This window comes from Polypterus senegalus, chromosome 5 (assembly GCF_016835505.1).
Source record: "Polypterus senegalus isolate Bchr_013 chromosome 5, ASM1683550v1, whole genome shotgun sequence".
Taxonomy (NCBI): domain Eukaryota; kingdom Metazoa; phylum Chordata; class Cladistia; order Polypteriformes; family Polypteridae; genus Polypterus; species Polypterus senegalus.
The window spans coordinates 24,814,956-24,828,255 of NC_053158.1; the positions used below are offsets into that span (position 1 = coordinate 24,814,956).

The 13,300-nt window shown below is 39.6% G+C and overlaps 1 protein-coding gene across 7 annotated transcripts in view; it reads right to left on the reverse strand.

Moving 5' to 3' along the window:
• The window catches only part of LOC120530167 (catenin delta-2), a 1,616,252-nt gene that overhangs the window by 738,088 nt on the left and 864,864 nt on the right, over positions 1-13,300 (reverse strand). For 5 of the 7 annotated variants that reach the window (XM_039754393.1, XM_039754399.1, XM_039754394.1 and 2 more), the window contains one exon: positions 4,657-4,743. The exons of the other annotated variants lie outside the window; for them this stretch is intronic. In XM_039754393.1, the coding sequence (XP_039610327.1) occupies positions 4,657-4,743 (87 nt within the window). The remainder of the gene's footprint in view (positions 1-4,656; positions 4,744-13,300) is intronic. 7 annotated transcript variants of the gene reach the window in all.

The window sequence follows — 13,300 nt, forward strand, 5'->3', positions numbered from 1 at the left end:
ACGACTTCTCTTGTATGTTGCATTTTGACAAGCTCAATGAGATATGACTTAACTCGTACCTTGCATTAAATAAATACTTCAGAGTAATGCAAGCAGAGAAAATGCCCTTACACAGGAAAACAATTTTTAAATGAAGACCTGCCTCTGCCCTTCATTCATTGGTCAAGAGTTCTGTATTCAGTTCAGAAGCTCAGTCCTGCGATGGCTTTCCCCATGTGTGCACTGCTCTAATTGTCCCAAAGTATTTATTTAAAAATTTGTCCCAGTCCAGACCTTTCCACAGTGGTCATTTCCAGTGGCCACCCATGAACCCGTGACATCTGGATTACAAAGGCCCTCAGAAGCCGCTCCATTTACAGTGTAAATGAACTCTTTGTCTTCAGTGTGAACGGAGTGTCTCTAAGAACTCCAAGCACAGCACTTCCATGTGACATTAGCTGAGCTCTCACCTTTTTTGAGCAGCACTGCTACTACATTTCACCAATCCACAGTATAAATCTTGACGCCTTCACCAAGTGTTTTGTCACGGAACCACAACACAATCCATTCCAGTCCAGACATTTGCGCTGTAGTAACTGCCAGTGTCCAGCCATGAAACCCTCAACGTCTGGATTACAAAGGCCCTTCAAAGCGGCACCTTTTACAATGTGAGCTGTCTGGAGGACCCCTGCGCTCATACGTGCAGGGACTGCCTCTGCGCACTGTAAGTGGAACTTTTCTCGGTGATATCTACTGAACTCTCTTCTCTCCCACCTTTATGTGAAGAATTTCCACTGCAGACAGCACTAAAGGAAAAGCTCCTCTTATTTTTACTACACAGCAGTGCTAATATTTCTGTTTTCAAAACCCTCACTTCTGTGAAAATGATTTCACATTATCATGATCCCAGTGGAGAAACTAAACTAATTTTGGCCATGGTTCCCATGGTGATATTATTATTTTTACTGAATAAACCATTATTGGAACGTGAAGACTTGTTTATAGTCACAATGTTGCAGATTAATCTAAGATGTTACTCTTGCATTTATCTAATTTAAAAATAATTGCTGAGAAGGATACAGGTGTTCAATGTTTTGATCATTTTCCACTAAGGTGTAATTCAACCACAGAATTTAAAGCCACCATGTTTGTTTGTGAGTAGTTATGAAGATATTGTTGCACACATGTGCACATGAAGCATATACTGGGGTCAGGTAACTATCACAATCACTTCAGGATGTGTGGCCGCTAATCCCTCCTTCTTTTTCATCTACAAACTGAAGGACGAGTTACACAACTCTCAATTTTTGCTAGGAGGGATTACCGCTTCCAGTCTGGGACCCATTTAAAGAACAACGGCTCCGGGGCTCACAGGCAAACCCATTTCGGGTAAAGACAGAGTTCATGGAGGAAACAATCAAAACAAATTAAAGGGCACAATTAGGAAAAGGGGGCGGCACGGTGGCGCAGTGGTAGCGCTGCTGCCTCGCAGTTAGGAGACCCGGGTTCGCTTCCCAGGTCCTCCCTGCGTGGAGTTTGCATGTTCTCCCGTGTCTGCGTGGGTTTCCTCCCACAATCCAAAGACATGCAGGTTAGGTGGATTGGTGATTCTAAATTGGCCCTATTGTGTGCTTGGTGTGTGGGTGTGTTTGTGTGTGTCCTGCGGTGGGTTGGCACCCTGCCCGGGATTGGTTCCTGCCTTGTGCCCTATGTTGGCTGGTATTGGCTCCGGCAGACCCCCGTGACCCTGTATTCGGATTCAGCGGGTTGGAAAATGGATGGATGGAATTAGGAAAAGTCAGCAAAGCAAAGGGTGTTGTAGGATGTCTGAATATTTTGTTTGGACTTTTACGTAAATTTTTTTCATTTTGTTCATTTACTAAATAGGATGCCTGGATGGACCCCAACTATTTTACGTTCTCCTTCTCTTATTTTAACCTTTAAGTGCTTTGAATTTGACAGTTTCATTAAAGATCATCCCAGGCTACAATTAGCAGTTGATTATTAAGATGCATGTGTTTGTACTTTGTTTCATAAATGTTGCAAAGTCATGCTTCTTTTAAAAACAATATTTGTATATTGAAAAAAGAATATAACTTAAGGCTGATAAAACTAAATATTAAATTGCTTAATGAGGATGATTTTATTAATAATATTAACAGCTAGTTAACTGCTATTCTAATATTTAATAAACCTCATAGGTCACATATATAAAAATTACACCTTTTTCTATATTAAGCAATCTATTATTAATTACACTTTTTCAAAATTTGTATTTTTTGTATGTAAAGAAAAGCAATCCTCTATTCACTACCGTAAGCTTATTAAAAACAGAAATTCAGAAAATGACACAATGAAACAAATTAATGCTAAAAAAAAGAAATTCTTTCAGATGAGAAAAATTACTCACTGTTCACATAGACTAAATTTATATAGACATAGTCAAAGAAGCTTATGTACGCTCAAGGGCAAAAGGATTGGAAAAGGATGAAACAAGCTCTAGCAGCTCCTTTGCACTTACAGTTATAATAATCAGGCAATTTTAGCTAATAAAATAAATGATCTAATTTCTGACCTAATAGTTAACGCTCTAGTTCATTGCATAGTAAACATTCTATGGCAGAATTCTGGGATGCAAACTGCAAACATTTCTTTGAGCACATTAAAAATAATATTCTTTGTGGAGTAAAGCTGGATATCAGCTGACATTAGAAGAGGATCTTCTTCAACCTGTCCCAAGGTGTCTGGAACAAATTCTGGATGGGATGTCAGCCTTCTGTTTGGGAGGTTATTGAGAATGCTCCTTTTGTTGGAATTACCAATGTTTCAAAACACAGGAGATAAACAGATGGTACTCTGAGAAACTGGAGGGCAGCAATGTGGAACTGAGACCATGTCCTAGGGTTCCTCTCCAAAGCCTGTTTCTCTGAGAGGTTGAGGCCATCTGGAGAGGCAATAGCACCTTGACCTGCCAGGAGGAATCAGACTCCTCTGACGAGGCTTTAGATTACCCAGAAGCTCTTCTCCGGAGGGTTGGGTCCAGCAATGGAAGTTCTCTTAAGTTATTCCTTAAGAGGAAGTGGAGTACATGCAAGAAGTTGGAGAAGGGAATAACTGAAAGTAGGAGGTGGAAGGTATGGAGGGTGTAAAGCTATTGATGTATAGTAAGGTCCTTCAGCTGATTACTATTTGCTGCTTCCCCTATATGTATATTCCTTTTATCTTGTAACTTCCACAAAGCCTATTTTCCTTTAATAAGAATCTTTGTTAATGTATTTATGTTGCCCGAGTGCCTTTCAGGATCTGCTCAAAAGCGCCCCCTAGAATTTCGTATTATTTTAGAAAGATATCTGAAGATAATCTGTACAAAATGGCAGAGGTGATGCAATTCCCTCAAGGAAAACCCATAACTCTACGTTAACTCTTGCATCCGAGTTCTTCCACCAGCTCAACACCAGACCAATGACGTTCTTATCTGCTCATTTATGTTCTTTTGTAAGAAAACAGCCTCATTAGTTCAAGCCAACAACATAAAAGAGCACTTTTCGCTGTTAATAACAGAAATGCATAACTGTTCCCATTTAAATATATTTAGCTAGCTAAGGTATCCCATTTCCTTGTCATAAAGCTTTTTATGTCAAATATTCCCACCATTTCAACTTCACAACCTATCAGTATTTTTTAGATTCAACTTAAACCACTTTGGCTGAACAAGTTCTTGCTGACTCCTTCAAGAGGAGCTACGTGTTCATAGCCATGTGGTGTGTGGCCAAAAAGTTAGGAGACCCCCTCATATCATGGAAGTGGTCTTCTTTAAGGTACGGAATCGGGGGTTATCTGCAGATAGAAAAGTAGGACCTTTTCCTTTGAGCAAATTGTGTGAGAAGGGGGACAAATTTGTATGTGGTAAGCAAGATATCGGCAGCAGAGATGTTTCTGCGAGGTTGAACAAGTTATGGATGAAATGAGAAAAATAATTTTTAAGATTTAACTGAAGGAATTTTGCTGGATCTATTTTATCATAATTTTTTCGAGTTTTGAACAAAATAGATTTTTGCCATCATGGTTGCCTTTGTTGAATATTTAAAATGTTTCATTTCCTTAGCTCAATGGGGGCTATCAGAGTAGGGCGTGACCTTTACTCTACAGATGATTTTGGTTGATCTTCTCTGCACATTTTAGAGTTTCATGATTAATGATTCAACAATAGCAGGATTTAATTTTTTTCTCATTACACAGTTCAGTTGAGGAGCTGGTCAATTGGCCTTGGTCATCAAACTTTGACTTGGTATGTTATGACTGACCACAGACCCACCAGAAGTTTATTTTCTCCAAGAAATTACATTTTCCTGTCTTCTGTTGTCACAAGGCTTTTTCTCAGGTACAATGTTAATACAGTTATATTATGATTCATTTACATAAATTATTGAAATTGCTCTGTTTTACTATGTATTTAACATATTTTTGTGATAATGAATGTAAATACTGTCTGTTTAATAATTTACTGTTAATACATTTTCTCTATAAATACAGTAAGTGCAGTACTCAATGAAGAACAATATACAAAAGTGACTGAATTTATTTTGAACCATTTTTCCAATATAGCCCCTTTATAATTCCCCCAAATCCACAAAGATAAGCGTGTTAGATTTATTGTTAACTATAAATTGATCCTACCTTGAATAAGTGTGGTTGTGAATGTTTGTATGGCTGGTGTTGGATTGATGCCCTGTCCGGGGTTGTTTCTTGCCTTGCCATTCTTCCCTGAAGTGGAATAAACAAGTAGAGTTTGTATGCATGTATGTACTGTGAAAGGAAAGGAACAAAACAGAAAGAAGGGTTGGCACACCAAAGGTGAGCCTGTTTCATTTCCAGGATGAAAATATGACAAATTGATGTCTTGAGAATATGATATACAACAGTGATGACATCCCAATTACAGTCTCTTCATGGAAGTCTGTCCTAGTCAGAAAATATGCCTTGAATGATAAGGACTTGATGAATCATGAGGCTTTTACAGCAGAGGAAGCCAAAGTGGTGGAGTGTCTGGTGTTCAGAGAGGAAGTGACCTCAGCAGTCTTCCAGATAGTTTTCCTCCACCCTAAAGCAAATGGATGGCAGTGGCACATCAATTAATTTCTCTATGTTTATATTTGACTAGCCGTCCCCAGCGGCTCTGCCCATTTAGTAGTGAAACAGATCAGTGAGAAGGGTCCTGCCCGGCTCCCTACTCCTGACGTCACTCTTCCTCCTCCCCACGGTCCACAGCCTCTGTCTTGAATTAGCATGAATATATCGCTCCTGCAAGCTAACCATAATTCTTAGCACGATGAGAGAAGTCACAAAATCAACCTGAATGTTCAAGCAAATTATAGAAAAAAACACAATCTAAATCCGTTAAGTAGCTCTCTCAGGCGCTAGCTAAATGGAGGTAAGGAACACCCGAGGCTCGTGCATGAGTGAGGAGGGCCCTGCCCCACTCCCCTGTGTATCTTTCAGATTCGCACAAATAAATCGGTACCGCAAGCAGACTATGATACTTAGCAAAATGAGAGAGGTCGCAAAATCAACCGGAATAGTTTATATATGAAATAGTTTTGATGTCACTACACTGGTTGCCTGTGTCATTCAGGATTGACTTTAAAATACTGCTTATGGTTTATAAAGCCTTAAATAATCTCGCTCCATCTTATATATCGGAATGCCTGACACGTTATATTCCAAATCATAACCTTAGATCTTCAAATGAGTGTCTCCTTATAATTCCAAAAGCTAAACTTAAAAGAAGTGGTGAGGCGGCCTTCTGCTGTTATGCACCTAAAATCTGGAATAGCCTGCCAATAGGAATTCGCCAGGCAAATACAGTGGAGCACTTTAAAACACTGCTGAAAACACATTACTTTAACATGGCCTTCTCATAACTTCACTTTAACTTAATACTGATATTCTGTATGTTCAATTCTTCATAATAATTATTCACAGTGGCTCCAAAATCCATACTGACCCCTACTCTCTCTTCTGTTTCTTTTTCCGGTTTCTTTGTGGTGGCGGCCTGCGCCACCACCACCTACTCAAAGCATCATGATGCACCAACATTGATTGACTGAAAGCCAGAAGTCTACGTGACCATCATCATCAGGTCCTTCCATGAAAACCCTAAATACAAAGAGGACTGTTTCATTTATGTTAGGTAGATTGCCCAGAGAGGACTGGGCGGTCTCTTGGTCTGGAACCCCTACAGATTTTATTTTTTCTCCAGCCTTTGGAGTTTTTTTTTGTTTTTTCTGTCCACCCTGGCCATCGGACCTTACTTATTCTATGTTAATTAATGTTGACTTATGTTTATCTTTTATTGTGTCTTCTATTTCTCTATTCATTTTGTAAAGCACTTTGAGCTACATTTTTTTGTATGAATATGTGCTATATAAATAAATGTTGATTGATTGATTGATTGATTCAAACAAATTATAGAAAAAAAACAGATCTAAATCCGTTAAGTAGTTCTCTCGTGAAAAGCGGAACAGACATACAGACAGACGTTGGATTTTGTATAAATAGAGATGGCAAACCCATGAGACACGTCCAAGACTCACGTGTGTGATATTATATATGTTGAGCATGGATGGCTTATTCTTTCACTTCACCTTTGATAAATTTCATAAATTAGTTTCTGTAGAGAGAGAGATTAGGAGCACGTAGATTTGAATAAATTGTGCTTTTTAGTCTTATGGCAAGGAAGTGCCCAAATTGACCCGACAACTGGAGGAAAGGTTCTTAATGCACAAATAAAAATATATTACCTCAGTAGGAGGTATGTGAAATCAGAATGTTTGACAATTTGTTCAATGTTAGATTAACATATTTCAATACAGAAAAGATGATGCAGAGTGGGTATCATGTTTCAGAGTTATGCTTGAACCCCCATTTAATGGTTATAAATTCCATATATAAACTTCGGCTCTGTGCCACATGCTAGTGATCCACTTCCTGAAGCCACTTTTTACATTATATTGCTGTGGGGAGGAAACTAGCATGAGGGAAGTGTAGAGATGAGAAGATTTGACATATGCAGAAATCAGACAAAGAGCATAACTGGAAACTACTGGTGTCAACATCTAATCAAAAACCAAAAGGTAGAAGATCTTTACCCAGAAAAGGAAATTATAGCAATCAAAATAAGGAGAGGGCGGTACGGTGGCACAGTGGTAGCGCTGCTGCCTCGCAATAAGGAGACATGGGTTCGCTTCCTGGGTCCTTCCTGCGTGGAGTTTGCATGTTCTCCTCGTGTCTGCGTGGGTTTCCTCCCAAAGACATGCAGGTTAGGTGCACTGGTGATCCTAAATTGTCCATAGTGTGTGCTTGGTGTGTGGGTGTGTGTGCCCTGCGGTGCACAGGGTTTGTTCCTGCCTTGCGCCTTGTGTTGGCTGGGATTGGCTCCAGCAGACCCCAGTGACCCTGTGTTAGGATATAGCGGGTTGGATAATGACTGACTGACTGACAATAAGGACAGATTTTAGGGTTGGAATCAGCAATCGTGGATAACAATGGAATGTCAGGGTCGACCTTTAAGTCCGCAACTTTGATGACGTCATCCACAAGTTATTCCAGGTTGTTACGAAATTGACACAACAATAACTCGTGGCACCCATAAAGAAGCAAAAATAGCACCAAAAACTGCAGGAATATTTGCAATAAAGTATTCAGCAAGAATTTCTGCATGTCTGACTGATATTGCAACCTGGATGAAGGCACACCATCTCCAGCTCAGCCTGGCACAGACTGTTTTCAAAGCTCATCCATCTGTTCAGCACCCCTTCTCTGTTCAACTTGGCTCATTATCTCTAATACCTGCCAAGTCTGCATGCCACCCTGGGTTGATGATCAATGACCAGCTGTCCTTCACTATTTATGCTGCAACAGTCTCTTGGTATTGCAGGTTCACTCTATACAACATTTGCAAGATAACCCATATCTGACAGAGTATGCAGGATAACTTCTATTACCGGCTATGATCTGCAACGCTGCTGACAGGAACACCAGTATGTGCCAACGAACAGCTGCAGATGATTACAAATGCAGAGGTATGTCTGGTGTTGAACCAGCCAAAGTGGTCACATGTCACTCCTTTCTTCAGATCACCACATGCGTTTCTTGGAGTGGCACACATTAACTTCAAATCCATGATACTTGCATACAGGGTAGTCAATTGGTCAACATCTCTATATATGGAGACACTTGTGGGGAGCTATGCTACTTCTCAACCATTCAGGTTTGCCTATGAATGGCATCTAATGCCGTATGGCATCACATCTAAATCCAGACTCTTTTCATGTGGAGTTCCAAGCTAGCAGAATAAGCTGCAACCCTCCATCTAAACTGCTGACTCCCTTAATGTGTTCAAGAAGCATTGAAAGACTCTCTTGTTTGGTGAATTTCTGTCTAATTGATGTTACTTTTTAGGAACCTAAGAATTATAATAATGAGCTCTTCACTTATGATGATCAATTTTATAACCTTGTCCAGTCACACTTGCTCCCAAACCGTCCCCCAGACTGATGTTTACTCGATTATGTTTATGGTTATGTGCCATGGGATAAAAGTGAAATCTGATAAATCTGTTGCCCGTTGCTTAATTTGCCTTCAGCCATTTGTAGAGCACTGTGATTACTTAAGAGTTAGCATGTTGACTTTAAGTCAGTGAAAAAAAAAACAGTCAGTGGACACCGTCGTCGAACGCAACTTCCTATCAGTACATTTGCACTTTCTTATTCCTTCACCTAAAACGGCTCAAACGGGGAGTCGGTGGTGATGTCTGATTCAACACCCTCATGCTGTACAGTTTAACGCCATTTTCCCCAAAGGCTACATGCAAAAATGAACCAAAAAGGAATATTTTTATAACTCAGCCTACCCATAAATTTTATTAAATGCATCCCTACAGACATCATCACACCAAAAATGACATTTCGTCAAAACTTTATTTTCCACCATGTCTAAATTTAAACACACTACTTAACTTTGACATTTTATTACATTGGCAAATGGCACTAACAAGTGAATGGTGGCCTCAACAAGCAGATGAACTGTCAGCTCTTAAGAATAGAAGCATATAAACATTTAATGGGCTAGATGGAGTAATAATAAAGCGCTTGCAAAACAACTTCCAGTACATAGATAGCATAAAATCACTGGTTAGCACCATAGCCTCACAGCTTCAGGAATCTGAGCTCACTTCCCAGCCTGCTCATTGTCTACATGCATGTGCTTGTGTTACAGTATGCATCAATTTTAATTTTTTTTCTTGTTATTAATTATTTTTTCTGCTGCTCTGTTGCAGTTTTATATTTCATCACATGTCAGTAAATATTAATACATGAATGTTTTGTGTTAATAGTTTAACTTCAGTAATCTTACAACATGGCTTGAACTAAACCAGCGTACCACCAGGGGGCCCTACCCACCACACTACAAAGCGTTATTTACATATTATCAGACAAAACGCTCCAAAGGAGGATAGCACTATAATATGTGTTGTCATGTGTGTGGGCACAGGGGACGATTTAAAGATTCTGGTGGTGGTTATCCTCTGCTTCTCCAGGAGCACTCTACGATAACGCCTTCTCTTTCTCTTCCTCTACAGACTGGTATTCGCCCACCCAGACCTGCCTTTTCCCACCAGAAATGAGCTTAACCAGAAGAAATGCCATCTTTAGTAATTGAATCCAGACTCCCGCCTGAAAAGACACAACTTAACACTTTACCCACATTTTATTTCTCTGTTTTTGAGAGCTCAGTTTTGCAGGATTTGCCTAAGGACACCCCATAAATTCTCGCTGTCTTTGCTTTGTTATTACAGCGTATGTGAACATGCTGGAAACTCCAATGGGGACCTGAGAGGGACATGTTTAACTGGAAGCCGTGAACTGCAAAGGTGATTACAGGTTCACCACCATGAAAAGCAAGTTATTAAGTGTCAGACTGCTGCTGAGGCCTATTGGCATGAGAGTTGGGCCACTGGTGAGCCTAAGATGGAACCCTATTGGAATAAGGGGATAGTGTGGCATTCAGGTTGCTGTAACTCAGGGTAAGTAAAGCCTGTTGGTGTCGCACAGCGTTTAAGGATTTGAAACTGAAAGGGATGGGACCCTGAGCGATTTCTCACCGGTGACAACATAAAAAAATATGTCAGCTTTAGAAAAGCATTATTTCATATGATGCCTTTAACAAATTATGGCCCTATAATGCAATTTATTATTTATTATTGAAGACAGGACTGTTTACCAATGGATGAGAGGGAGAGGCAGATCATTTCTTAAACCAGTGAATGAGGGTGAGAGACGGATCTTCAATTCAAAAAGTCAGTTCCTTGTGTCATTAGTTTCCTTTTAATGATGTGCAGTGATTTTTTTCAGAAGTTCTCTATCTATTTATATATTTTTGCAACAAATGCAATGTTTTGAATGTTTTTATCCTTTGAGTAGGTAACTGACATGTGTATTATGCACCATGAGTAACGTGAGATTTATTTTTTTCGCATAGACGTTTTCACATTGTTTGAGAGATGAGATTCAACATTTTTCTCGTCTATCTCCACAAACTAAATGAAGTGAGTAACATATAAGATGATATCGTTTTTAGGTTGTGTATTCTTTTAAAACTTCTACTTAGTAGCTAGGTCATGGCCAACTTTTACTTGAATCATTATTCAGAAAGGCATCTCTACTTTAACTCAAGTGTGACTCTGGGTACGCCGGTAGAAATGTGTTAACAGCAGGAAGTGTTCTGAACCTAGTCTATCTAGCCCAGGAAAGGGGCACCTACAAAATGTTGATGAATTTGCTGCCTCATCAGTTGGAGCAGCCAATCCAATTTCTTTGTTACTTTCGTAAGCCAAGGAAAATATAATCATTTCACTAAGAACATGCTCTTGTGGCACCTTTGCCCTTTGTAATAGAACATAGCATAACATTCTCAGTCCTTCTAACTTCAATGCGGTCAAGTGTGTATTCCAGCAAAATTGAGTTCAAGGCAAGAACCAACCCTGGGCAGAGTGTCAGCCCAGCTAAGAGCTAACTCTCAAACATATACAAGTGGGGCAGTTTAGAACTGCCAGATGAACAAACACTCATTTGGTATTTCAGAAGCTTGAGAACAACTTGTTCAGACATGGAATTTAATTCTATGCCTGGTATTTGCCTACGTGGTATCTGCCTATCATCCCTGGGAGTTTGGGCCTTCCACCCTTAACCCCAAAGATGTGGTGTGTGAGCATTAAGTGGCCTTGCACCCTGTCCAGGATGTTTCATATTTTGTGCCTAGTGATGATGTGATAGATCTTGTCCCCTCTGTGACAATGAACTACATTACCATATATACTCGCGGATAAATCGGGACTTGATTTTACAGTACTGTATAATTTCTGCTACTTCATAATGTTGGTTGTATAAATCAGAGGCGGACAACTTATACTTTTGGTCCAAGAGATTATGATATTCTAACGCCCACCTGGCAGAGTATCCATGGAGCTCACTGACCTTTTTTTCTATGTGGGCGGGGCAATGCGCTGTATCAGCGTGTACTCCTAACCTCTCTCTCTCTATTGTACCTACGTGACCACACGGTAATACCCAAACTATTCCGAAGCAACGATTGCACTGATTTGTGTTTTTTGTATCTCACACCCTCATACTCCTTTATCATAAGAGCATCCCTAATCTATGATGGAGCGTTCGATCAGAAGAAAATATGAAGCTGGCTTTAAATTAAACATCGTTGAAGTAGTGAAAGAAATTGATAACTGCGCTGCTGCAACAAATTTCGATGTGTCTAAGAAACTGGTGTGAGATTGGAGAAGGCAAGAAGATGTAAAAAAAAAAAAAATTGTGTCACATTTTTGAACGGGAGTTTAAGTTGGGGTCTGATTTTACGATTGATTTTTCGAGTTTCAAGACCCACCTTATACGTGAGTATATACAGTAAGCAAATTGGAGGGTGTTATGATATGGAGTTTCTATTCTCATTTATTGCCAAGATTAGGAAAGGAAAAGAATGATTTTGAAAATGTGTATCAGAGGGAAATGTTGAGAAAACTAGAAATCATCTCAACAGATTACAGACATCCATTGCATGCAGAACTTAACTTCAGTAAATCAGCACAGAAATGTCTTTCTTCCCAGTGCCATGTCTTTTGAATAAGGAATATCTGACATAACTGTACTTTTCATAGCTATAATATAAGCACTGTAGGTAAAAACATACTATCAAACTGCTAGAAGTAATTAGCCAAGAATCTGCTTTCAAATTATACTAGCCATTCTACCTGTTTAAGTTAGGTAATGAAACAATTAAAAAATACATTAGCTAATTCTTGCCCTATGCGTTCCTTCAGCTCCTTTCCTCGTAATCTGTGTGTGTCTGCACAACTCTTGATCAGTGCTCCCTCTTCTAGCGCTCGTTCCCATAAAGCCTGCTTCTCAGACTCTGTCATTATTTTCAAGACGCCTTTCTCGCCTCCTGTTCTCCTGTCCCTCTCAGCGTACCTCCTAGCCACTTTCTCTTTGATTGTGTCACCAAAGCCACACTGACCAATCAGATTTCTCTGAGGGACTGGGCACACACAGAGACCTTAGTGTTTTAGTATATAGTGGATTTTAGAACATCAGTATAAATTTTAACCTGTGTGTCTCTATTTGTTTGTTTCTTTTATTTCTGTCTGTTATTGGGTGCAACTGAGAAGGCAAATGTTTTTGTGTAAAAAAAAAAACAAAAAAAACCTAGATTTAAGCCATTATTTTATTTAAAAGTAGACCTTAGCATCTTGCAATGGAATTGAATTAGCAGGTACCACCTAGGCACCCGTCATTGATTAACCAGATGGTCTTCAGGGGTACTTTAACTCCCCTTATAATAATACAAGGACCACTGCTTCTTTAACACAGTAAAAAAGATAACCCTAATCTCTTTCTTATTTCTAGGCAGATCAGTAAGACTGGGCAATATTTTTCATGGCTCTGTAGGGATGGATGACTAATGTGTTCAGTCACGGCACACAGCTGGGATGTTAGCTTGCACGTGAGTTTAAGTCCGGGGTGGCACATTTTAAAGATACTGTCATGAAGTATCCTTCTCATCGACAGCACACCTTTATGAAATGCCATTTTAATATGACTTACAGCTCAATTCACAGTGCACATTGACTGAGGAAGACATGCATGCCTACCTTCTCCCTTATGTGAAATGAGAGGTTTCTTATTTTAGATCTTCAATTGCCGGGGCTGTTACAGTCATGGCAAGAAGCTGCCTTTCTGCTGTTGGTGGGTTA